Source organism: Hermetia illucens, chromosome 2, assembly GCF_905115235.1.
Source record: "Hermetia illucens chromosome 2, iHerIll2.2.curated.20191125, whole genome shotgun sequence".
In the NCBI taxonomy this organism is placed as follows: Eukaryota; Metazoa; Arthropoda; class Insecta; order Diptera; family Stratiomyidae; genus Hermetia; species Hermetia illucens.
Window position 1 is genome coordinate 185,708,831 of NC_051850.1, and position 27,003 is coordinate 185,735,833.

Below are 27,003 nucleotides of genomic sequence, written 5' to 3' on the forward strand. Positions count from 1 at the left end.
ACACAGGTTCAATGCACACTACTCGACCAGGGTCCCGAAGGAGCTGGTTCTTGACACACATCACAACTACCACCTTGGCAGAACTAGGTTCACATCACCCCACCAGTGTGTCGCGGAGTGTATCGGTCATTCGCCGTTCGCTTTTCACCGAGAAACTTTCTCGTGGCCAAAACCTAGGACGTAAGGGTCAGAACTACTTGCTCTGGCACCTCGGAAATGCCACCTCCCGTATCGTAAGCGAACCAATTAAAGTTGGCTGATGATATCCAGTTGGCAACTTTATGTTAGTGAACCAACGCAACCATTTTATAATTTTATATTTAATGAAAGAAAATAACCAACAACGCCTCATGACTCGATACTAAGGGTGAAGAACCTCTACTAATTATTTAGATGCTTTGATAGCTCATTTTCTCAATGTGCCTCATTTTATGACAGAATTTCTGAAACAACCCAATGAACTCATTATCTACAACATCCGCTTCTATTTCAAATATAATCTCCCGCTCACCACATGTTCACATCATCCACACTGCACAATCCACAATCTAGTTAGGATATGCGGGGCCTTTGCTAAGCAACATCATTTCATTTTCCATTTGACAAGTGTTTAGATGCTGTGCCTGGTGGACAAAAAGCCAGGTTTGTTTCGGTGTTTTTGCCACATTTCCCAAAAACTATTAATGAAAACTAGTTTTTCGTATTGGCAAACGATACTTCATTAAGCAGGTAAGACAATATTTATCAGTTTTCCCATAGGAGAGTAGAGCATTCTGGCTATCTGGAGCAGTGAAATTCTTGACATTTGCCAATAACACAAAACTTCAAAGATCGATAAAAATTTCTGAGAAAAACGGGAGAAATATTATTATAAAGTAGCAGAATGTCGGTCGGAACTAAATTTCATTGATAAACTGCCCTTGCGATGGCTAGCGAGGCCGTTTCCGACGCTTGAATACGGTTTAGAACCAAAACCTTTTGTTGACGTAATGAAACCTAATTAGCGTCGATAAAACTCGAATTTCTCAATTCTGCACAGCCAAACTTCCCAACTGATTCGATTTTCACTTTATTCAGCCTCTAAGTTCTCCGATAAAGCGAAAACATGTCGAAGCGAAGTGCTGATGATTCAAGCAGCTCCGGCGCGGCCGGCCAACCTGCGATAAAGAAGGTACACTTCGAACCGCACCTCATAGGCCCCGTCTCCACACTGGAGGAAATGGACATCAAAGTTCTGCAGTTTCAGAACAAAAAGCTAGCACAGCGGATCGAACAGAGAATACGGTCCGAAGCTGAGCTGCGACACCGCATCGAGCAGCTCGAAAAGCGACAGACACAGGACGATGCTGTACTGAACGTGGTGAATCGGTACTGGAACCAGCTCAACGAGGACATCAGAGTCCTCCTGCAGCGGTTCGATGCCGAGACGGCTGACGAATCGGAGAATAAAAGTGAGTACAGCCATGAATTCCTCCTGATTGTATCCCCTAACGCGTTTTCTTTATTTCCAGACGAGAACGAGGTGACAACTTCCTTCTTGACTCAGCTTTCCACTTGGGACAAAGAGGAATTGGACGACAAACTAGCGAATCGTGTCCAGGTCTCAAAGCGAGCAGTGGCGAAAATCGTTCAAGTCATCGATCGGCTGATGCAACGCAATGAAAAGATCACACGAGCCCTCAAAGGTCCCGCGGCCTCTGTGAACGAAGGAAGTGAGAGCGGCGCAACTGAAAACGACGTCGAGATCCCCCCAATCGACGAGACACTTCGCCAATCTCAGATCGAAATCATGGCAGAGAATCGAAACTTGCAGAATCTCAACACGTCGCTCCACGAGAAGTTCCACACGATGTCGCTGAAAATGAAGGAATACCAGGACGCGTTGACGGCCAAGGAAACGGAGGTTTCGGAACTGCGAAATCAAATCGATGAGTTGCAGTATGAACTGGAGAAGGTGCGATGTCGGAATGACAAGTTGGAGAACCATTTGGCGGAGGCTATTGAGAAGTTGAAGGCGTACCATCAGATGCATGGCGACGCGGCCAAGAGCTCGGGCAGTAAGAGCATTTCGACGACTAGCGTGAACAGTCAACATCTGGAGGACTTGCAGAAGGAGCTGGAGGAGTACAGGGAGTTGGCGAACAATAGACTGACGGAACTGGATAAGTTGCACCAAACGCATAGGGAAACGTTGAAGGAAGTGGAGAAACTGAAAATGGAGGTGAGTGAAATTTTTGCGTTCATTGTGCTCGTCGTGGGGGCTAGGTATCAAGGCTTGCGGGGAAGGATCAAAGCTTGTGCAAGATTTGCCTTCTGCTGACAAGACCCTTTTATAGTCTTCACTCCACACCATAGGATCACCCCATAGCCCATTTCTAGTCTCCTCATTGTGCCATGTATGAGGTCTGCTTGCCATAGCCTGGTAAGACCTTCATATTGCGAGTAAGCAGCCCAGCAACCAAGGCACCCGGGGCGAGGATAAGCTTCCAGCCTGTGAGCTTCTTCCTCACAGGTTCCTTTAAGGTCAGATCTAACATTAGATTGCGGATCTCCGTAGGAGTTCATTACAACGAAAGTTGTGGAATCTTGTCAGCTTTCAATCTGTTTGTAGTGCGACCAAATTTCCTGAGAGTGAAGTGCAAGTCCCAGCTTTGCACTCTCTCCGTGTTTATGATCGTATAAGCGAGTCTCTTCTTTCCAAGAAGACTACAGACACGAGATTCGTTTCGCGACGCATTGCTTCAATTTGTATGGTGGAAGAAAAGCATTGCGTATTCGACATTCTTCAATCACTTTCGCGTGAAGAATTTCGCGCAATTTCCTTCTGGTGTTAGTTCCGTGTATGCACTGCAGTGGATTGATGTAAGGCCACATGGTTATGTAGCACTTTTACACTTTGTTTTTAATGTCGGTTAGTGAAAAGCACTTTTTACAAACCGTTTCCGAGGTTTAGCTCGCAAATGTGATATGACTGCTTTTCAAAAATGGATGACAACATTTTGCTCTGCAAATGTCGTGGACTACGTCCGCACTCATCGGCGGTCAGATCAAGAAGGAAGTGGAAGTGTAACGCGCCGGCCTCGTACTAGGTCGCCAGCTGTGTCGGCGGAGGTGTTCTCACCGCCGGCAATGCAGTCGGTAGTTCTTGCATCCGATTTGCCACCACATCACTTCGCCCCCAGCTGAAACCGCGAGAGTTCAGCGGTGGAGCCCGGGACGTAATCCCGCCAATGAGGTTACCGGGTGAACCTGACGCTTCAGTCTCGTCGAGCTTGAAGGCGTGCTCCCGTCGTTCGCAGCGGCCTCCGACGATTGTCCAGTCTAATGAGGGCCTGCGAGCATGTCTCGAAGTCCCTGGGGATGTCGAAATCCGGCGTCGTATGCCCGGAAGATAGAATCAGCTGCAGTTTCGAAACCACGTCTCTGAGCAGACCCAGCATGCTGGAGTCGCTTATCCTTGCTCTGATATCTAGCACGGGGTCGGCAGAGAGTCGTTGACTCGCCCCATACACCATATCCCCGGGATTGGCCGCGAACTCCACTCGATTGGCTATGCGAAGGCCGAGGAGAACGAAAGGCAGAAACTGCGGCCACGACGGATCGTTGCTTGCCATTAGGGCGGCTTTTAGTGTCTGGTGCCAACGTTCCAGAATCCCATTAGACTGCGGATGGTATGCAGAGGTCCTGTGACGTTTAAAACCCAGGAGTTTACCTAACTCCAAGAAAAGAACAGACTCAAACTGCATTCCCTGGTTCGTGATGATTACGGCTGGTACACCAAAGTGCGGGATCCATTCTCGACAGAGAGTCTCGGCATATAATTGTGCCGTAATGTCAGTCAAAAGTATTGCTTCAGGCCACCGCGTAAACCTGTCAATGCGTGTGAGGCAACACTTGAATCCGGGCGAGTCTCGCAAAAGGCCAATGATGTCGAGGTGGATGGTGTGGAAGTGCTTGGTCGACCGACAGAATACGCCTACTTTGTTTTTTACGTGCTTGTTGATTTTACACTTCTGGCACGTGATGCGCTGTCGGACCCAAGAGTTGACATCCCTGTTCATGGGCGGCCAGAAGTATTTTCCGGTAACTAATCGGTTCGTCGGTCCTGTTGCCTGGGTGCGCAAGATCATGTATTGCGTGGAATACTTCCGAAAATCGGCCAGAATAAATGACCTAGGTCCCTTGTCTGAGGTCCCGCAGAGTAAGTAGGAGTTTGGGCCGAAGATAGGAAACTCCTTGAACTTGTATTTGGAGTTTGCCCTCAGGCTCTGAAGCTATGCATCGGCTTTCTGCTCCTTGGCGTTTGCCGTATAATCGACCGCAGCGGGGACTGTGACCTCCAAGATTCCTGGCAAAGGGTCCGCAACGACGTTGTCTTTTCGAGACATGTGTTGGATGTCGGAAGTAAACTGAAGTTCAGTTGCCGAAGTTGGCGAGGAGATGCTTTGTCCGGGTTTTGCTTAAGCGGCTTGTGGTCGGTGAACACAGTGAACGACCTACCCTCAAGGGAGAAGCGAAAGTATTTAATGGAAAGGTACGCGGCGAGTAGCTCACGAGCTTAGATGCTGTAGTTACGTTGAGCTGGGTTGAGCTGTTTTGAAAAGAAGCTCAACGGTTGCCAGAATGGATTCACCCGTCGGTGAAGAGCGGCGCCTACCGCTGTGTCTGAGGCATCGGCAAACACGGTTAAGGGTGCATCTGGCCGAGGAAATGTCAGTAGTATAGCATCAACAAACTGTTGTTTGACCTATTCAAATGCCTGGACGGCCTCAGTAGACCACGCAATCCCGCGAGAGTCCTTGGTTTTGGACTCTCAACGCTTACTTGTCTGCGTTGAGAATCGCTTGGTGATGAGCAGCCTTAGGCAAGAAACGAGGATAGAAGTTTAACATGCCCAAAAACCTTCGCATATCCTTCACCGTGGTTGGCAGAGGAAAGTGTCTGATCACTTCAACTTTGTCTGGGTTTAGTTGAATTTCGTCAAGGATAATCACGTGGCCGAGAAATTTCACCTGCTTTTGTAGGAATTTGCAATTTTCAACGTTTAGAACGAGCCCGGCCTCAAGGAGACGTTGGAAAATCCACATGAGATGGTCCAAATCCTCAGATTCGGAAGGAGAGGCGACCAAAACATCATCCATGTAAACAAAACAGAAGTTTATACCTCGTAGGATTGAGTGGATGAACCTCTGGAATGTCTGCGCAGCCTTGCACAAGCCAAATGTCTTCCTGAAGAGTTCAAAAGTGTGCAGATAGCCGTTTTCGGTATGTCTTCCGGAGCAACATGGATTTGGTGATACGCCTTGGCCAGATCCGAAATCGTGAAAATACGGCATTTTGTTAGTGGATGCGCGGAATGATGGATGAGTGGAATAAGGGAAAAGATACCGGTCAGGAATTGTCTGGGCATTCAGATGCCTATAATCTCCGCAAGGTTTCCATTCGCCGTTTGGCATAAGGATCAAATAGTGTGGAGATGACCAACAGCTCCGCAAATACTGAATTTCATGAGATCGTCAAACTCTTTCCTTGCAACAGCTTCTGAGGTGATAGAGGATGCACCTTTGAGAAGATCGGCGAGCCGGTAGTGTTAATATGGTGCTGCACAATCGTGCTTAACCAGTTGGGAGAAACTACTTTTAGTAGTGATGTTGCGATATTTGAGTGCGGGAATGCGGAGAAAATCGACACCTCAGCGCTCGACTAGGAAGCAACGCCCGCTCAGAGGGTCGAATGCGAATGCGTCCGCAAGTGTGGTCATCATTCACGTCTTCCACTTTCTAACGTATATCTCTAGAGACTTCCGCGACCACGGGGCGTGCGTACACCTCGTGGAATTTTTCAGCTGTGGCGAACAGCACCTCCAGCGACTCCGAGTCCGCGCAGGCGAAAATGGCGCGGTTGCTCTTCGGAAGCCGCTGCAACCAGAGGGACTCCAACAGCTCTGAGCCGACGTTATCCTGGCCCAGCTGCATCAATTCACGAAGCAGTTGGCTGGGGGTCACCCAGCGTCAGTTCGTTTAGGAAGTGATTCAGATTCGCTTCTTCACTCATTGACAGCCGGCGTATGAGCTGCTCGTTTAGCCTGACGTATGAGCAGTCCTCCAACACGTCCGTGACTAGTCCAATGGCTTTCGAGACCGATAATAACGTAGTCAAACCGCACGGGTTCAGCGAAGGAACCCGGGACATGAAATCTATGAGCGATACCATGACCGTTAGGTTGTGTATAAAATCCGTGTTGATGAGGACGATCCAGCCCGGAAAGTCTATAAACGCAATATCAATGGTAGAAAAAGAAGACGAGGCAGACTCTGCCTGAGATAGGACGACGGCGTAGGCCAGGATGCCAGACAACTTTTAAGGATATTGAATTGGGGGACCTCGGCGTAAAACCGGGATCTCTGCAGTATCTTATTAATGCGGGCCTAAACCGAATATCGGTTGTTACGTCGTTGACGATGATGAAAAAGTGTAGCAATTTGCTGGAGTTGCGATCATCGATTTCGCATTCACTAAGCAGATGCCGCATTTCATTCTCTTCTGGAGGCGAAAAGCCGTTGATTAGAAGGTTTTTTATGGCGTCATATTTGCTCCAATATATTGGCAATTTCTATCGATACATTGGCATTCAATTTGCAAATTACACGGTCGAACTTAGCTTCATCCTTCACAATCCGAGATGCGCTTAACTAAGCCCCGACATGAATGAACCATAATGCCGGCCGTTACGCCAAAACGGGGAAGCGTCGGGTTGGTGCTCGCCGGCAAGTAGCGTCAACCACGCGATGTGCTGGCGATCACTTGCCGAGAAGTCTTCCAGGACTCGGCACCCGTCCACCGATGGCGCCAGAGATTCCGACGCAAAAATGATGTCAGGAATGCTTCCTTCACAGCCTGGGCGCCGAAACGTTGGATCCTGTGTTTAAAACTACGAGCCAGATTCTCGCCTCCATTTCCAGAATCCGTTTCCCTCTGGAGTCTGGCTGAGGTATGCCCCACTCAAGGGCCCTAGCATTAAAATCACCGCCTATCAGGATTTGCTCCTCTGTGTTCGAAACGGCAACCTCCAGAGCATCAAGCCGGCGCCGAAAGTCGGCATCGTCTCATTCGTCGTCAGGTAAACGCTAAAATACGTTATCCCTAAACAAAGAATCCAGACAAAGCCATTCCATTCGAATTCGAACGTCGTCCCGAACCCACGATGGCACCGGTGCCCGATAAGTCGAAATGCTATGCAGCCGGGTCCCTGTTTGGGTATAGCTCGCTGATTAGCACTAGATCAGCATCTACCTTCGCAGCGAACTGAGCTAGCAAGTGGTGAGTGGTTGCACTCCGATGCATGTTAATTTGTAAAATGCGGATCATGCCATTCACGCCCTAGTTCTTTCCTTACCTGCCCCTAAAGATTGGATACCGTCCCGAGCCCGCAGTGTGTGCAACGCTCTCATCAGACGCGCCACGATCGCTGCAGAGAACGCAGCTTTCGCTTTCATTACACGTCTTCGTTTGGTGACCTACCTGGCCGCATCTCCGGCCTGCTGTCCTCCTGTCCGGTCCCTTACAAGTTGCTGACGTGTGTCCAGACACCTGCAGCACTTGGTGGGGACTATCTGCATTCGTACCCTGCATACTACCCATCCAATTTTGATTTTCCCGCTGCTAAGGGGTTTCCTCGCATATTGCTCAGAGACTTCCACCACGGCGAGTTTTTGGCTTCGAACATTTACAGAAGTGATACCTATCCAGGTAGTGGTTACCTCTGGACCTCCACGCTTTATCGCCTCTTCCACTTTAACCTATTCTGTGAGGCAGTCAACATCCCGGATTTCTAGAGAGCACATAGGCTCTTGACTAGAAATGAGAGACTTCTCCCACAGTAGCCCTTGACCGCTTCGCAGAACGTACTCTTCTTAGTCGTCTTTGGGCGCAGTTTGGCAAGGACTCCGCCCCTCCTTATTTTCCGTATGGAAGACACCTCTGCTCCGTTGTCTTTGGGTTTCATCCTGTAGTGGATTGATTTCACTAAGAACTTCCACATATGTCCTGCCTTCCGTTGGCTTAATGAGCAGAGTCGACGAACCAGCCCTTCGTTTCCTCGTTTTTTCTCCTACTGGCTTTTCGTTCGCAGCGTCCTTGTCGTTGGACAGACGGGTCTCTGGCGGCGTAGTCAGTTGTTTTCTTTTATCCTTCCTCGCCTTATTTTTTTGGACCCTGGAAACTACTTTAATACTTCAGGCACGTCGTCCTTTTTCCGCGTTTTCCCCAGTTCGCTTTGCAGTGCGCTATTTGCGGTCCATTTGGCGCAAGCAGCGTTCTCAGCCGGGAGTGCAGTTGTTTTTGCTTTCCAATCGTCTTCCGCTGCTCTCCACGTTCGCCTGTAGAAGGAGATGCGATCCAATAATTCCTCCAGTTCCATCAGCCCATTTTTGACGCCCTTACTGTCGTTTGTTCCTCTGGAGGAACGTTGCCGACCGCATACACTTCACCACTGCCGCTCATTTCCTGATGAGCCTTTCCTCTTCGGCTCTAGCTAGGTCGACTGCACTTGCACTCGGTTCGTGTCTGAATCCACCTGCTCATGACTAGCGATTCTGGCTGGGCTTTTTTCGGAACAGGAGTAGTAACAGGAGAGTATTGGAGTTGTCCCCGCATCGTCAGTCGCGCCACTTGGTAAGGCTTCCTCTTTATTTGTACGTCCCATTGTCACACCGAGTATGTCAGTCCTCGCTGCCTCTTTCGCTGATCGTTGCGGTGAATGAGACATTTTTATGCTGCGCCGAAAGACACTCAGCCCTTCCTTCTTCCCTGCTATTTCATCGATTTTTTTTTGAAAAATTTACCAGCGCATCGTGTGCAAAGGAGCGGGTCGTAATAGTCAGGAACGGGTGTGTTCTCGGGGACACGGCCCTGACCCCAATTCCCTGAGGCCTGACCTAAGCTTAACTGATCCCGGAATTCACGGACGAATCAGCGCTCGATTGGGGCAACGCGGTCTACTAACACCGGTTCAATGCACACTACCCGACCACGGTCGCGAAGGGGCTGGCTCCTGATATACGTTACAACTAGCACCTTGGCAAAGCTAGGCTCACATCATTCCATCGACGTCGACAGATAGCTTTTGACGGCTCCGGAGACTCCTAGTGTGTCCCGACGTGTACTGGTCATTCGCGGGACATTCGCGGTTCGCTCTTCATCGAGAATCTTTTTCAAGGCTACTACCTAGGTCGCAGATATTCTGCCAGCTAGAACTACTTACTCGGGCACGTCGGGGACGTCACACCCCCTGAGGAGATATTTCTCTCCTTAGTACTTGCACCTCTGCTCACTCGTTAATCCACTCATTCTGTGTGTATAAATCGCAACACATGTTGCGCTAGTCCATCCGTAGATAATGCAATATTGAATATCTTTTCCCTTCAAATTCCAGATTCGTCAACTTCCTGAATCTGTAATCGTGGAAACCACTGAATACAAATGTCTCCAATCGCAGTTCTCCGTTCTGTACAATGAATCCATGCAGATCAAAACAATGCTGGACGAAACGCGAAATCAATTGCAAACCAGCAAAAATCAACATCTTCGTCAGATAGAAATGATGGAAAGTGAAGAACTGATCGCTCAAAAGAAGGTTCGAAGCGAAATGATTCAAATGGAAGACGTTCTTGGGCAGATTCGTAAAGAGTATGAAATGCTTAGAATCGAATTTGAACAGAACATGGCGGCCAATGAACAAACGGCTCCAATAAATCGGGAAATGCGGCATCTTATTACGTCGCTACAGAATCACAATGGTCAATTGAAGGGAGAGGTTCAGAGGTATAAGAGGAAGTATAAGGATGCATCGGCTGAGAATATTAAGGTGAGTGGGGACCAGAAAACCTGTTGAAGTGCAAACAATAAGAAGCTGATTTGTTTGTTTCTAGTTGAGGAAGGAATTAGAAGATTTGGCTTCTAAAATGGAAGGATCCAATTCACGTGGGGATGACGTCAAGCAGGAGAATGCAATCAAAGAAGAGACCAGCTCGGAGGGATCTGCTAGCATTAAGGAAGAGAATTCTTCGACGCAGATAAAAAGTAAGTCGGATACGTGTGCAAATAGATGTAATTAGAATTGTCTTCAACGGTCTATTGTTGTTTCAGCGGAATCCGATGAGAACGAAGAGGATTGCAAAGACAGCAAAGACGGAATCAAGCAGGAGAAGCAAGGATCCACCACGCCTAATGATAAGAAGGACGGCCAGGCGAATGCTAATACTACCAAAACTGAAAAGGAAGCAAAGGATGCCCAACGCGCCAAAGATATTAAAATTGCAGAGTCGGAAATGGTGCGGGACATGAAAGCTCAATTGAAGTAAGTATTACTGTTGAAGAATTAGAGTTATCGTTTGCTAACTCCATTTTTATAATCCCTGCAGGAAAGCCTTGAATGATCAGAAGGAAATGAAATTACTTCTGGACATGTACAAAGGTGTCTCGAAAGAGCAGCGCGACAAGGTTCAGCTCATGGCGGCGGAGAAGAAGTTGCGAGCGGAAATCGAAGATCTACGTCAACAACTGAAGAAAATGCAAGAAAGTAAACGAGAAGAGCGAAAGAAACTTGCGGATGAAGAAGCGCTCCGCAAAATCAAGCAGTTAGAGGAGCAAAAGTATGAATTACAAAAACAAGTGGCAAATCAAAAAACAGCAGAGGGTCCGTGGGCAGGGGCTCACTACGTTCGACCGTTTGTCGGCTCGCACGAAGAGGAAGCCCTACTCAACGAAATGGAAGTCACCGGCCAAGCGTTTGAAGATATGCAGGAGCAAAATTCGCGACTCATACAGCAACTTCGCGAAAAAGACGATGCCAATTTCAAATTGATGTCGGAACGAATCAAAGCCAACCAAATGCATAAACTTTTACGAGAAGAGAAACAAATCCTGGAGGATCAAATCGCCACGAGAGATACTCAAATCGAAGCAATGCACATTGTCCTGCGAAAGCTTGAAGAAAAAGAGATCCACCTTCAAAATACGGTAGCTACTATTGAGAAGGAATTGGTTCTGAGGCAGCAAGCCATGGAAATGCATAAGCGAAAAGCAATCGAGTCGGCCCAGTCAGCGGCCGATTTGAAGCTTCATCTCGAAAAGTATCACGCCCAAATGAAAGAGGCTCAACAAGTTGTCGCGGAGAAGACCAGTTCGCTGGAAGCAGAGGCGTACAAGACAAAACGCTTACAAGAGGAATTAGCCCAATTCAAACGTAAGGCGGAGCGAATGAAGAAGATCGAAATGACGGGAACAACAATCGATGAAGTTATGATGGAAGAAATTCGCGAGTATAAGGAGACACTTACATGTCCTTCGTGTAAGGTGAAGCGAAAGGATGCCGTACTTTCTAAATGCTTTCACGTCTTCTGCTACGACTGTTTGCGAACTCGATATGAAACTCGACAACGCAAATGTCCCAAATGCAATTGTGCATTCGGTGCCAATGACTACCACCGACTTTATCTATCCACGTAGACTGGTATTTAAGGGCAGTGTCAATGTTGCTTTCCAATTATTTTTAATTATTAATTTTTTTTTCTGTTCGTTGTGTACCTGGAAAAAAAAGGAGTTCAGAAAATTTGGAATTTCTACTTCCAGAGATAATTTTTGATGAACCACATTGGACTATTATATGCAGAGATGTAGTTGTTAAATTCTGTGAAAAGAAGAAGAAACAACCGTTATTCTATTCTAGTTTTATATTTTACATTTCATAATTTTATTAGCAAGTAAGCAGTACTACTGTAGAGCTAAACTATCATGTAATGTATGTCGGAAATAAACAAAGACAATTGATTTCAATGAAGATTGTGGCCATTTCCTTGCCTTTACCCCTTTCCTTGCCTTTACGCCTTCAGGGCCACAAGTTGAATAGCGCTTCCTCGCAAGCAGGTCATGCGGCAACGCCCCCAGTAGCGAAAACAACGACAAACTACTTTGCTACCGGGCAACGATCGATTTAATTTGGAGCAGCCCTGGAGACGATTTTCTGTTAGTTTTCTGATTGATTTTAGAATCCGGAATCGTTGTTTCCCGCATTTTCAAGTTCGTAGTCGTGCAAGTTTATTGTGAAGACCAGTTTATCAGCGAAAACCATAAGATGGACAGTGTTAAGTACCGCATGTTGGGTGCTCACTTAGCCAATGAAAATCTGATTATCACGTCACTGGTACCACCTCGTCATACAATCAATGAGTGGAATGAGAACCTGCGATTCAATACTAACTTATCGGAAGCCCAAGAAAAATTGGGTCATCGAGTTTTATCGTAATGAATTCCTCCACGTTTTTATGGTTTTTTGGTTCTAATTAATCTTCCTTTAAAATTCAGAGAGGCTGATGCCCTAATCGAAGGTTCTCGGATCAAAACCCAACAAAATAAGGAAGAAGTCGATTTTCGGACCAAGCAACGAATCGAAGAAATCAAATTCCTCATCGATGAGTTGAAGAAGCAAAAACAAGTGGCTTTGATTGAGGAAGAATCCTTGAAGGTCTATCGGCAACGCATCATGAACGCAATCGATGCCTTGAAAGTGGATTCCTTGCGTATTTGTAATCAGTGCATCATGTTGAGGGAAAATAGGCTCGGCATTGAGCTCGTTGATGACCAGGTGGACAGGACCCTTCGACATGAGCTGAAAGTAATTCAAGGTTGCCAAGTTCTGATGGATAGAACATTACAAGAAACCACGGAACAGATACGTCGCTTGCGTGCCACCATTTATCTTCTGGACCGGGATCTGAGTAACAAAGATATTTCACTTCAAATCGATGAGTCGAACTTATTGTTGCGAGAGAATCAAATGGAAATGAGTGTTTATCGAGGAAAGATTCCATTGGAAAGATGGTAAGAGACAGATTTTTTAGGAGAATACTCTACCCGCGGTAAAAAATAAATATATCTGTTTCTGCGCCGAAATAGTAGTTTCACCCGCCCAATTATCATATCTGTCGAAAAAAAATCAATTCGGGACGCGCATTTCCTAATTATAATGGTTTAAAAATTGAATTCTCAAAAAGACGCGGTGATTGGCTGTCACTTCATGTGACGTCCCAGCCTGAAAGTAATAGAGACAATGCAGTGAAGGAAGTGTAGTTCATGTGCAAGGGCAATACTTACACCGCTTTGGCGGAAATAATACTCGAATACAGGTGCACAAGAAATTTCCCTCGCATCTTTATCTGAGCGGCAATAAAACGTACATTCATAGGCGCAAAAAAATGGATTTGCACTGAACGGGATTCGAACCTTGGGCCGGTTGAATATTCTGCGAGATCTCTTCTCTTCTAACTTAATTTGAATTAGGCGCATTTTTGAATAACTAATTACGGGTGAGCCGCTATCCTGGCTCGAGTCTATTTACCGTAAAACAAAGAAAACAATAATTTATTTCTAACAAGTCTTGAATGGAATCTACCAGTCCTAAAATGGCGGATGGAACAAGAATTGCGTGCGTGCTCTTCGGTAGTCGAACGCAGACTCGTCCGTGTTGCGTCGATTTCGCTGGGAGTGTTCCGTCACAAGTAGTTGCTTGCGCCGCGACGGTGGCGCATGTGTCGTATCCGGTTCAGACTCCACAAGTGCTGATCGCAGGATACGAGCACAACGTAGCGCGGTTCACTGTAACTTGGTCCGTTGGCGTTGGTTTAGGCGAGGACTGTCGATTGGTTGGAGAGTTCGGAGTCGATGGGCACTTCGATTTGCCAGTCGTAGGCAGATCGGAGGACTCCACGAACCCTGGCTTCAACAAGTCGGTGAAACAGGATCGTGCTTGTCCATTGATGTCGATGATGAAAACTCGATCGCTGATTCGACGCAGTACTTTGTCTGGTCCTGAATACGTTGGCTCCAATGGCTTTTTTACCGTATCGACTCGTTTAAACACGTGGGTGCAGCTCTGCATATCTTCAAATATGAAGGCTTGTGTGGGGCAACGTGTCTGGATGCAGGGAACAGTTTGATGGCCTGAGTGAAGCGTCGCAAACTTTCTACGAACGATGGTGGATTCTGCGCTGCAAAGAAGTCCGCCGGTACTCTGGGTGTGGTACCGAAGAGCATTTCGGCTAAATCCTCTTTGGAGAAGGAGGGCGATTAGCGCCCAGGAGTTTGGCGAGCTCAGTGAACAACGACGATTCAAATTGTACGCCTTTTACTGAAGTAAAAATCCGTGGCGAGACAAAGTAGCAGATCCATTGGGTGTACAGAGCCTCGGCAACCGTTGAAACTTGTTGATTGGGTATCGGGATAGCAGTTGGCCACCTCGAAAATCTATCGATTATAGTGAGGCAATATTGACACCCCTGCACCAATGGAAGTTTAATAAGGTCTATGTGTAGACGGTCGAAGCAAGCGTCTGGCTCGACAAACTTTCCAAGGGCCGAGCGATTAGGTTGATGTACTTTGGCGCGCTGACAGGGCTGGCATTACTGTGATCATCGTGTGGCGTCCTTATTGATCCCCTTCCAGATGATTTTCTGTGTCATAAGGCATACCGTCGAGCATTCTTGAACTTGGCTGGGGCACTTTGGCGCTGGATTTGTCACAATATCTCGCGTTTCCGGCATGGTATCGTGAAAACTTTTGAATTTCCGAAAACTGGGCCGTCACCTCCTTCGATTGAGATTTTGACCGTAGCAATCCGACGATTTTGCATTTTTAGTCATTTTGTTGACCCGGGGTTGTGGAAATTTTCAATTTTCTTTGATTTCGGGGGGCACTCTGACGCCGGCTTTATCTCGCGCTTCCGGCATGGTATCGTGAAAATTCTTGAATTTCCGAAAATTGGGCCGCCTCCCCTTTCGATCATACAGACCGCCGTAATTCTGTATGCATTCGCACACGTCTGACCCAAAACTTCAAGCATTTGAACCTTCGTCCTCTGAAGTCAGCGACTGTTAAGTAGTGCGAGTCCACCCTTTACAGTCGCCAGTGGGGTGCCTATACGTAGTCTATTGGAATGCCTAGATTTCCCGAGGTACTTCGTCTAGAATGTTACTATGGCCATAGGACTCTGCTGTTGCGTAGTCTGACAACACTGCACGCTACAGAGTACTTAATATGGTGTAAGTGTAGAAGAGCAGGACCTCAGAGCCCCAGCAGCACTTGTATTCGCGGCTGTTTGAATCTCAACAAGCTTAATTCTATTGTACTTTTTACTCAGCCCATCACACAATAGAACTGTACGTTAGGATGAGAGGAACCACTGCTATGTACATCCCGAGAACCATCCTCGGCCGATGACTTCATTTCCTTACAAAGTTCCTCTTGCAAGCGTAGGAGGCCATACAAGCCTTCTCAACCATTAGCTCTATGTTTAGTCTCCAAATTAACTTAGGATGCAGAATCACACCACACCACAGATACTCTACACAGAAAGAAATGGCCAATTTTTGTTCATGTAAGCGCCGGAGTTGGAATTCGGATAGCCCTGTCTCGGTGGTGAATAGCATTAGTTTCGTTTTGGTTGACGCAGCTTGGGGTGTCCCTCTGCCCATAGCTTCCCAGTTCAGATTGGATTATTCTGATTTTTGAATTCGAAAAGGCATCTAGGGTATATTGTCTGCAGTTTAGAGGCCGCTTAACCGCGCTAACAGCCTCGTGAAAAGCGGTTTCTGTGGGTTTTTCATTCAAGTCGGTCTGCTGAGACCTGGAGAAGGGCATCCTCTTCCTGATTGTCCTTAAGTGAATATTCAGAACGCCCTCTAGGGTCTTTAATACGAAAGAAGTGGGGCTCATTGGTCGAAAGTCCTTCCCGGGTCCTGCTGCATCTTCCCGCTTTCGGTATGGAAACCTCAAGGGCGGGAAAAGTGCCTCCGATAAATCGCTACAAAAATCGTCTTTTCTAGAACATGACTGGCACTCATATGCAGAGTAGCTGTTTATAGCCCAAATGATTATATCCTCGGTAATTTCCGATTTAATAATCTCAAAGACGGGGTCTTCTACGCAAGGCTTTGACTTACAATCCCCTTTCCTTGACAGCGAATAGAGAAGTGTGTACGGACTAACAAGCCTTACAACTTTTTAAGAAAGGATGGGTTTCTATGCTCTTTGACCAGAATTTTACTAAGTCTCGCAGACTCGTTAGTTTTTTAATATTCTGACAATAGGCCAGCCAGGACCATTTCCTAGCTCGCTGGTCAAATTCCTAAGGTTGAACAGATCTTCATTCTACCACGGTGGCAATATTTTTTTGCTGTATTTTGCAGGGCACGAAATTTTAAAGCTCATCTGTTGCACCAATGTTATTAATTCGACCCCTTTTTCTTGATAATTTGATCAAACCTCTTCCAGAGGATCCTTCAGACTGTGGTCTGAAAAGTATCTCTGGTCAAACACTCTCCAGTTCTGTACCCTGAAATTCCCATTGTCGATTAATAGGGCGATATCAAGGACTTCCCCCCCAATCGTCACTGTTCTTTGAGCTGGGAAATGGAAGGTTGGTATACTGCCCCTGCTGCAAGCCGATAAGGTGAGATTAATGCGACGTGTTCTCCTATGGTAGACCGGTATGATCTATTTGCCTAAAGCCCGCCATCTTCGTACAGTTCGGTCTGTCGGTTACCCCGAAAGAGCCCCCAATGCACCCGCCCAACAGTTGAACTTATACACCTAAGCAATCAATACATCCTAAATAAGCAGGAAATCCTCGCTCACAGTAAACAAACATGCGTGGCCGATTGGCCGAATCATTTTTCATTCGATCACCGGCACGAATTGGCAGGCCAGAGCTTCCCATCCACATTACGGTCGTCAGTCAAATGCAGACAATTCAGGCATAACTGGCAGGCCGAACTGTACGTGGATGGCGGGGCCAAGAGGATCGTCAGTCCGCCGGACCATCGATTTTCATCTCCTCCAGCAGCGTGGACTAGAACCAGGTTGTGTTTGGTTTTCAAGGTGCTAAACACCTTATGACTCCGAACCACACTTTATAGTCGGCCCTTTCCAGGCCTCCAGGCACTTTGCATTACTCGGAGCAGAAAAGGATGGCTGCTCATCTGGCGCCGGATTTGTGGTAATATCTCACATTGCGTATCGTGAAAAATCTTGAATCTCCGAAAACTGGGTCGTCTCCCCTTTCGATCGAGGTATTGACCCTCGGAATCCGACGATTTTGCATTTTTGGTCGATTTGTCGACCCGGGGTTGTGGAAATTTTCAATTTTCTTGGATTTCTCGCGTTCCGGGCATCGTACCTTAAAAATTCTTGAATTTCCGGAAACTGGGCCGCCTCCTCTTCCGATCGAGATATTGCCCGTGGAAATCCGACGATGTTGCATTTTTGGTTATTTTGTCGACCCGGGGTTGTGGAAATTTTCAATTTTCTTGGATTTCGGGGGCCTTTCTGGCGCCGGATTTGTCGCAATATCTCGCGGAATGGAGGCATGGTACGTATTTTTACGGAAAGATAAATTGGGAAATGGGAAATTCGAATAAAAGGATGTGTTGTAATAGTGGGGATATTTCTCCTCCATTTTTCTTTATTCTGCTGGACCAAGAGCATACAGGCTTCTGTACAAGAGACGACACTAAAGAAATGAGCTGAAAAGATAAAACTAAATCCTGAAATCGTCTGGATTCTTTGCTGCAACTACTATCAAAATCAAAGTACGTCATTAAGGAACGACTGTGCGTTTTATCTTTTGACGAGATGAAGATCTAGTCTGTGTACACTGAGGCAACAGCCCACCATTCTGTTCCTGTCGGGAGTCATCGTAAGTCGAATCGATGTGACACAGTATTGCATCGTTGGCTGGCTAGGACCACGCGGAACAAACAAAATCAACAACAACAACTACTACTTTAGCATGATCTACTCTACTCTTTTATTGAAAACATAGAAATTTTCCAGTTATTCCAGTTTCCAGTTTATGACAGTATACGGTGTGTACGCCCTAGAATGCGGTAATGAGCAGTGTATATTTTGAAGGATGGAAATACATGAAGGAATATTTTGAACTTTTAGCTATGTCCGAATGGAAAAACGTGAATTGAATGTTCCTCACATAAGAAGACACGAAACCTTTCATACCTGTATCGAATATCTGGTTTGTTCTTTTTATATGAATTGGGTGCGATTTGCCCTGGACTAAAGTAAAAGTCGGTAGCGAGACAAAGTAACAGATCCATTGGGTGTATAGAGCCTCGGCCACCTCGAAAATCTATCGATTATATTGAGGCAATATTGATACCCCTGCAACAATGGAAGTTTAATGAGGTCTACGTGAAAAAAACCTAATGATTTCCAGGTGCCTGGAGAAAACTCCTGTCCAAGTGCCGCACCGATGGCTGTGTTGGAAGCGTCTGTTCAAAGTCAACAGAGCATCTGGTACCAGGAAAGAGGCCGTAGCGGCTGTAGCTTGCGTTGTTTTGCTTCTATGAAATGCTGTCTCTGCTCGATCCATTTTCAACTTTAAACGAGCCTTCTTGAGCTTGGCTGGAAGTCCTTTTAGCAGGTCATTGAGTGGAGTCGTAATTTCTGCCGCCTTGGGAATGCAGCGACGGTAGAAATTGAACATGCCGATGAAACGCCGAAGCTCGGGGCCTGTCTCACGTTTCGAGAAACTTTCGACAGCCTGGATCTTGTGGGCCGAAGGTTTGATTCCCTCTTCGAAACGGTGTAGCGGAGGCATTCGACCTGGCTCATACCGGAATTGTATGATATATTAGAATACACCTAGTCTGCCAAAAGGGTCCCCTTTAAACTAGCGCCACTTACAGATCGCCATTATCCTGTACGCATTCGCATGCGTCTGGCCCAAAAGCTGCCTCGAAATCCTCCTTGACTTGGCGCAGATGAGGCGCCTTTGCCATGTGAGCGGCTGTTAAGTAGTGCGAGTAGATTCCACCCTTTACCATCGCCAGCGAGGTACCCACGCGTAGTCCATTAGGAATGCCTAGAGTTCTAGAAGTCTTTGTCTAGGATGTTACTGTGCCGTAGGGCTTTGCTGTTCAACATCCGAACGAACCTAGTCTGAGAACACTACACGCTACAGCGTATTTAATGTGGAAGTCCAGGGAGAGGAGGTGGAGGAGTACATTGAAGGCATCTGCCGGGCACGACTGCAGGACCCCAGAAGCACCCATCCACGCTGTTCTTTTAATCATATTAAGTTTCGTTTTTTTGTACTACTTATTGGTCAGCCCCTCCCTCGAAACAATAGAACCGTAAGTTAGGATAGAGTGAATCACTGCTGTGTATATCCAGAGAGCCATCCTAGGCCGAAGATGCCAATTTCTTGAAAAGTTCCTCTTACAGGTGTAGAAGGTTTACAATTTAACTTAGGATCTAGGGTCTTACCCAGGTACTAATATTTGTTCATGTAGCCGCTCGAGGTGGAATTCGGGTACCCTTGTATTGATGGTGAATAGCGTCAGATCCGTTTCGGTTGGATTTATGCCGATTTCGCATGTTGCGACCCACAGACATACCTCAACGTATCCTCCAGTATTTCATTCATAACCGAGGGAAGCATCTCTGACACCAATATCACCATGTCATCGGCATACGCCACCGCCTTCACCACACTCCTGTCCATTATATGTAGAATTTCATACATCACTATCTAACAGAACACCGGAGAGATGACGTAATCCTGGGGTCTCCCTCTGCCTCGCTTTGGTCACAATTCAGGATTGCCTCCCAGTTCAGATTGGATTATCCTGGTTTTTACTTAAAGTCGGCGGCACTGTAACTTATGTTCTTGAAAAGTTCTTCCAACATTATTTGTCGAAATACCAAGGGCGACTTTATGAAATCTTTTACAAAGTCTCACATTGAAATATAAAAGCAAATGATATTGCCCATGGGAATCCGACGATTTTGCATTTTCGGTCATTTTGTCGACCCAGGGGTCGTGGAAATTTTCAATTTTCTTCGATTTCGGAGCCTCCCTGGCGCCGGATTTGTCGCAATATCTTGCGTTTCCGGCATCGTATCGTGAAAATTCTTGAATTTCCGAAAACTGGGCCGCCTCCCCTTTCGATCGAGATATTGCCCGTGGAAATTCGACGATTTTGCATTTTTGGTCATTTTGTCGATCCGGGGTTGTGGAAATTTTCAATTTTAAAACGAAATGGCTAATGATGATGCCAAACGAGCATGAACGACCGGCACTCTCACTCCCTCTCCTTATATTTTTTTTCTGACTCCCGACAACTAACACTATGCGTTCTAAATGGAACGGGACTTTCAAACCTTTCCTTAGATAAAGTAAAATTTTTCTTTCGTGTTTTCCCTAACAGTTTCAGGACATGCCACTCAGTGCGGGTGACGTCAAGACCCTTAACAGAATAGTTTCAAACTTTTCCTTTTGTAAAGCTCTCCTGGCCAAGTTTGACGTAGCTCCCTTGCCAGTTTGTGATAGCTGCAGTGCGGACGAGACGAATGATCACATTATCTTTCAATGCAAAAAGTTCTCCCGGCAGAGGACCAACCTCGTTTGGATTAAGCGTTACAATTCGCTATTTGATCTATTCACGGCACTGATTGGTCGGTCTGGAAAGACTTGACCAGTTTTATAAAAGAGGCTGGAATCAGACTCTAGCTTCGCTTTTCCCTCTCCTGCTCATGTTTTTCCTCCTCATTTCATCATCTATATTTAACCTAACCCCTCCGTTTTTCTTTTTTGCTTTTCTGTTTATACTTGCTTTTGCGTGCTATCTTTAATTTTTTTTTTTTTTTGACTAATATAACCACACACCAGGGTCGCACACTTCGTGCCTTTGTTTAATCTTGCTTTCTTTTGCGTTTCCTGTTCTTTTTTTAACGGCTGTAAAATAAGGAGATCCAAACAATATCCATTCTTCATTGCTACGAAGCACAAACTTATCGAAAACGTTGGCATCAAAGGCAACAGCCTGCCATTTTGTTCCTGTCGGGAGCCATTGTAAGTCGAATCGGTGCAACGCAGCATTGCATCGTTAGCTCCCTCTCAATTCACTGAGGAAGCAGGCAATTGGTCCTCGACATACCGGTATATGAGGGGTAGAGGAGTAAAAAACTCAATATTCGATATTTAAAAGATAAAATTTGTCCATTTTTTTTCATTTTAAAATAAGCCCAAAAAACGAAAAATACAACCGAAGAAAAAAAAGCATTAGCTTTCCGGGACCACGCAGAACAAACAAAATCAACAACAACAACTACTACTTTAGTATGATCTACTCTACTCCTTTATTGAAAACAGAAATTTTGCAGTTATTCTAATTTTTTGACAGTATACGGTATGTACGCCCCAGTATGCGGCAATGAGCAATGTATATCTTGCCGGATGGAAATATATGAAGGAATATTTTGAACTTTTAGCTATGTACAAATGGAAAAACGTGAATTGAATGTTCCTCACATAAGAAGACACGAAACCTTTCATACCTGTATCGAATATCTGGTTTGTTCTTTTTATATGAATTGGGTGCGATTTTAGTTCTTCTTTTCTCACCAATTGTCACACAGAACTCCAAGCATCCATTGAAAGTAAAAAGTAGTTAATAAGCTATTGAAAGTCAGATACATAAAGAAATAGATAAATCACTAAACAAATGAAGCAAAAATAAAGGAAATATTCTGCAAAAAAATGTGGAACGCTTCACGATTTTGCGTGTCATCCTTGCGCAGGGGCCATGCTAATCTTCTCTGTATCGTTCCAATTTTAGTATATGTTCTGCCGAAGCAAGAACAAGTGTCGGGCTCTCGAACTTGGTTTTATGCTAACAAATTGAAAAACTATATCCACGAATTATATTGAACTGAAATTTTATTTTTAATAATTCAAATATTTACTAGAAAGGTTGATGTCTTTACTCAACACATCACCCTCTGTGCGCATCCAAATTCGTCAGCCACTGTCGAGTATTTACAAAAATATTGAATTTTAGGCGAAATCCCTCCTCATGACTCATGGGAAACCGTTTTTGTGTAATTATGAGTGTGGATGAGTTGATTATTAATTAAAAGTTATAAATAATGCATTTTTACCAAGAATTGAAAAAATCAATACTCCATGTTGATGTGAGTCATTTGAAAAACGGTTTATGTGAAGCAGAGTGGCGCAGTGGAAGCGTGCTGGGCCCATAACCCAGAGGTCCGTGGATCGAAACCACGCTCTGCTAGGGTGTTTCAACTCTTTTTGTCCAAAACAGCTCCAATTGCATATAGTTGGGAAGAAAGAGCAGTGTGTGCTTGACGTTAATTTTAACTGCAATTTTTTTACTACTAAATATTTTTTTGACTCCAATTGTACGGGAGTGTCTACTTTGTGCACAGCTGGAAAGCGGAAGCAGTCAATCAAACGGTTTCTAGGAAATGACATTTCAAATGGTTACGTTTGATTTCCGGGGCGAAGACAATAATAGAGTGCTAAGGGTTTTCTGCGGTTTAAATTTATATTTCGTCCACAAAATATATTTTTAATGAGAAAACAAGAATGTTTTATTGATTTTGATTAGTTTTGAATCAAAAAATATTGTTATTATTACAAAAGTGGGACATGAGAAACACTGCATCCCGAAGAAAAGGGAAATCATAAAGACAACATGATTAAGGAAGGAAAACAGTACCAGGAGATGCAGTGTCAGCGAATATGATTGCAAATGCACTCAAATTCGAAAGTAAGCCTGAAACTCGACTAGGAGGCGAACAATGTCTCCTTTGTTAGTGAGGCGATTAACCCGTTGCAGCAAGAGCAGGCCTTTTATGACGGCAATCCAGCTAAAAGGCGAACGTGATGTGACAGCCACGGTTCAAATTGTTCACTGGAGATTAAGACAGAATAAATTGAAAGCTCGAAGTCCGAGAAAAGTCCTTCTGTTCAGTAAAAGGCATGTAGCGGAACGTTTACAGTTCGGCAAAACCCATTCAAGTTGGGAGACCGGGAAAAATGGAGAAACATTTTATAGTCTGATGAGTGCAAGATTGTTTTGTATGGTGGCAAAGTGTTCCGCAGGTACGTAGGACGCCCACTTCATTCCGTCTTTAGCCCCAAATATACTGTAAAGCACAGCGGTTCAAGCATTATGGTGTGACCTTGCTTTTCATTCTATGGTGTAGACCCAATACGTTGGATAAAATCAACGATGGACCAAAATGTTTATGTCTGCCTTAAGCCACTGACGAAATGCTGATAAAATGCGTCTTTAAGGAAGAGAACGACCCAAATCCCACGAGCAAAAAAGCAGAGAAGTGATTCCAGGACAATAGGGTGGAAGTGTTGAAGTGGCTAGCGCAATCACTGGCCTTCAACCCTATTGGGAATTTATGTGCTGATATCAAGAATGCCTTAGTATTGCAAAAACCCACAACAACAATGGGCTTTCGCGGGCGGTACAAGAATCGTGGTGTGCCATCCCCGTGAACCGTTGTCAACGACTTGTTGACTCAATGACCGATCGGTGTAAGGACATTATTAAAAATAAAATCTATAAATATCCTTTCGTACTTGTAATTTGCATGCATCTGAAGGCAACTTTCGTGGTTATCCAATTTTCTAGGCGGAGACTTCAGACTTCACTCTGTTTAGTAAGTTAGTTAGTTAGTTTAGTTTAATGGGAGGTACCGCAGCTCAAAGCACTCAAACCTTTGTTAGGCCCATTGTACTATCCGCCGAGATCGCCTACTCATGGGCCTCTCACCTACGACGTTCGCAGGCTTTCGCGAAACTGACAACATTCTTCAGAGGCAGAGAATGCGCAGACTCTTCGTTGAAGAAAAGCTTACCAAGGTATTTTTGACTGAGGTCTGAGGAGGCCGGACAGCTGCATAGGAAGTGGAGGGCCGTCTCCTCTTTCTCCTCCTCACATCGGCCGCATATGGCCGAGACCATCAATTCGATTTTTTTCATGTGGTAGTTTAGGGAGCAGTGTCCCGTTAAAAGCCCTACTAGGGTTTACATGTCCCACTTCTTAAGGAACAACATAAATGTCTAAGAGATTAGATATTGTCTGCTATTTGTAGTCTAGCTTAAAATTGATAGACCAGTAATCTGCGGTCCAAATGAAAATGCCGTGGGCTGCACGTCTCCTTCGAAAGGTTTAGGAGCCGACACTTGTAATGTGACGGTCCCAGATCCATAGTAGTGCCGATAGGCCGTTTGATCCCGAACGTTCTTAATATCCGGTTCAGGAACGCCGATAGTGAGGAAAGTTCCCGGCCTATCGGGTCTTCCTTCTGCATTGCCGCCTAATAGCATCCAGGTGGAGGTGTTGAGATTATTTAGGACTCCAAGTTGTTTCAGGATTTCAGCACCATCACATTCCTCTTCTAGAAGCCCGAAAAGCTGCAGCAGCTCAGAAACCCTCTTCAGAATAGGCTGCACACCCTCCCACACATCGTTGAAGCCGGAGCAGTACTGTTTGAGCCACTCTCTCGTGCTTTCGACGACAAAGTTCATCCGCAACATTCCAATCCCTTGCGAGGATTCAGTCCTGTAAGGACTGCTAGGAGAAGTTTTCTCCTAAGCTGCTCGTACTGCTCTGTATCGTAACCGGATGGATTGGTGTCGTCATACAAGACCCATCCATCGGCTTCGGTAACATTGGCTGCAAATGAAGACTTGGCTGGCCGTGACTTGCTAGTCGAGCCTTCTTTGCATTTGAACCGAAGAGTTGATATCTTCAGAAGACCGCTGCCACTCTGGTTTGCACTTAGTCGTAGATGCCAAAGACGATCCTTTCCCTTTAACATTGGCACAACCCAGAGAGGGTTTGCCCGAAGGTATTTTGCCCCCTTTTCGAGACAAGACTAGTTAAAACTGGAGGTCGCCTGGTACTCAGAGTTCACAGTTCACTGCCACATTTTAACCCTTGTGACCATTCAGCCCTCAGCACGGTAGTCACACCTTGGTTTGGGGTTTTGATTAGCGCTTAACTTCAGATGCCACATTTGGTTTCCCGGAGGATCCTCGTTACTGAGCTCGCTCACCACGACAAGGTAGGTAATTGGCGGGGGAGTCAGTTAAACAAAATGAAAACACGACTGATTTTTACTGCAGATATATCTGTAAAACCTTAAGCTCTAGTGATCAGCAGTGGGGAGTGGGTCGCGAAGGGATCAAGAAGGAATCTCCGGTGAGTCAAGTGAAGTTATGTCGGAATTGAGAAAAAAAGTGTCGCTAAAAGGTAGAACTATGCTCAAGGAGTGCTCCAAAACTTTGGAACATAGCCCCATTGACAAATAATTGAAGTGTGAAAAAGTTTGCCGTTTTCAAGGGCAGAAGACAAGTTCGTTCGACAAGAGGATGGCTTATTGACGAACAGTTCGAGCCATGATGGCGGAAGAAGTTGGCGACGACGGAACGGCCATATTGTGGGCACCACAGAGAGAGAACTGTTTCGAATTGTGTATGGACAGATTGTGTAGAGTGTCTCAATATTGTGTAACGCATCATTAATAAGAAAGCAAAATTGATTGAAAGTCGCAAAAGTGAAATTTTTTAAAAAATAACTACAAATAAATTACATAAAATTTTGAACACTAAGAAAGTCGTAACAAATAAGCTTTCTAAGAAAAGAAAAAGAGAAAAGACATCATCTGAAAAATGCATTTTGCTCTAACCTTCCCTAGGAAAGCGTCAGTCCTCTCAAGTTCTTCCCCGTCCATCCCGCGCTCGTTAGTTTTTTTTGGGATTTAGTCCCCTCCCTTATCAGGCCGTTTGGCAATTGAGCTCCTTTTACGACGAAATTTTCGATGGTATCAAACCGCCTCGAGACTACACGTCTCTATTAGAGTAGGTGGAATCTCTGTGTCCTGACAAGAAGATAATATTAGAACCAAGAACCCTGGTCCTCATCTCCCCGAATTGCTAGGATTCGGGGTAGTTCCAGGACGTACTGTCCGGTTCCATATATTATCTCACGTAGTCGGTGTTCACGACTGGGGAACCTGTCAGGGGAGTTTGGTTGGTTGAATGCCTTGGTGACCGTGCTGGTGCCAAGGTGATGCAACGCTTGACTCTCATCATAACAGAGCTGGTGCCCAACGTGGGACTACAATTGTTGGGACGTAACTATCCCAGGATGGCCGATGAGCGGGTCGCTCCAGTAGGAGGTGGTGTGAACAGTGGAGGAAGAATGTAAGCTCCTCAGCATATCATCGAATTTAAACACATTGCCAGGGACAGACAAGGATGGGGTATGTGGATGATGCCCAAATAGGGTTTGATTGTAACCATATATATAGTTAACACCAGGGCATAATGTATTGGTGCCCGTTTGTTCTTTTCCAAATTAGCACGCTCGAATATCCTATACGTTTTCAAATCTATTATATTTTACTTCTTATCCTTTCAGTGCCACCAACATCCAAGAATGGGAATACCTAACAAACGAAAACATACAAAACACTGCCAAGGAGTTAAATTCCGCCACTCAGCTCCGCACATATGTTGATATCCTTCTCCAGCAAGTCATCGATGATCTCAAGGAGCAAACCAACAAAACCAACGAAGCTTTCCAATGCCGTATCGACGAAATCAAAAGTGCCAAAAAAGTATTGGAGTCCATCCACTACCAAACAGTCAATGAAGTCAACGAAATTGGTCGCAAGATTACTGACTTAGAAAGGGCTCTGGCCGAGAAAGAAGGATACTTGGCGTTGTGTCAAATGCGGACTGCGAACCGAGCTCAACGTCCGGGAATGGAATCAACATGCGATGCAGTCCAGGATGCCCTACGTGATGAGCTGAATGATCTGAACAAAGATATTGCCAATTTGAATCAAATGATTGCTGAGGCTAAGGCCTCCCAGAGGTATTTGTTGCATTGTCAAGTTCTCCAGGAAGAGGAGATCAATAACAAGACTAACAGCTTGAAAATTGACGAAGTTGACTGTATGACATTGCGGCAGGGATTGCTATACAATTCTTTTTAACGAGGACAATATTGATCGATTTTATTTTTATCTAGTTTTGTTGTAAATGTAAATTCAGAATGTTCAATAAATATTTGAAAACATCAACATTTCCACACCAATGAG

General features: G+C 45.5%; 2 protein-coding genes and 2 non-coding genes across 4 annotated transcripts; 3 read left to right on the forward strand and 1 right to left on the reverse strand.

The window, feature by feature from the left end:
• Positions 1 to 592: 592 nt before the first annotated feature.
• On the forward strand, positions 593 to 11,839 carry LOC119648876 (E3 ubiquitin-protein ligase Bre1). The gene is made up of 7 exons (XM_038050767.1): positions 593 to 729; positions 1,078 to 1,451; positions 1,512 to 2,221; positions 9,434 to 9,865; positions 9,930 to 10,080; positions 10,147 to 10,357; positions 10,422 to 11,839. Exons 2-7 carry the CDS (start codon positions 1,106 to 1,108, stop codon positions 11,506 to 11,508), a joined length of 2,937 nt encoding a protein of 978 aa, XP_037906695.1. The 5' UTR covers positions 593 to 729; positions 1,078 to 1,105; the 3' UTR covers positions 11,509 to 11,839.
• A 115-nt stretch (positions 11,840 to 11,954) lies between these two features.
• Positions 11,955 to 26,985, forward strand: LOC119648877 (tektin-1). The gene is made up of 3 exons (XM_038050768.1): positions 11,955 to 12,300; positions 12,364 to 12,879; positions 26,319 to 26,985. The coding sequence occupies exons 1-3, from the start codon at positions 12,134 to 12,136 to the stop codon at positions 26,896 to 26,898; spliced, it is 1,263 nt and encodes a 420-aa protein (XP_037906696.1). The 5' UTR covers positions 11,955 to 12,133; the 3' UTR covers positions 26,899 to 26,985.
• On the reverse strand, positions 21,607 to 21,713 carry LOC119650510. Its single transcript, XR_005249324.1, has one exon. It is a non-coding gene; the product is annotated as a U6 spliceosomal RNA (small nuclear RNA).
• Trnam-cau lies at positions 22,074 to 22,145 on the forward strand. Its single transcript has one exon. It is a non-coding gene; the product is annotated as a tRNA-Met (tRNA).
• Positions 26,986 to 27,003: the final 18 nt, after the last annotated feature.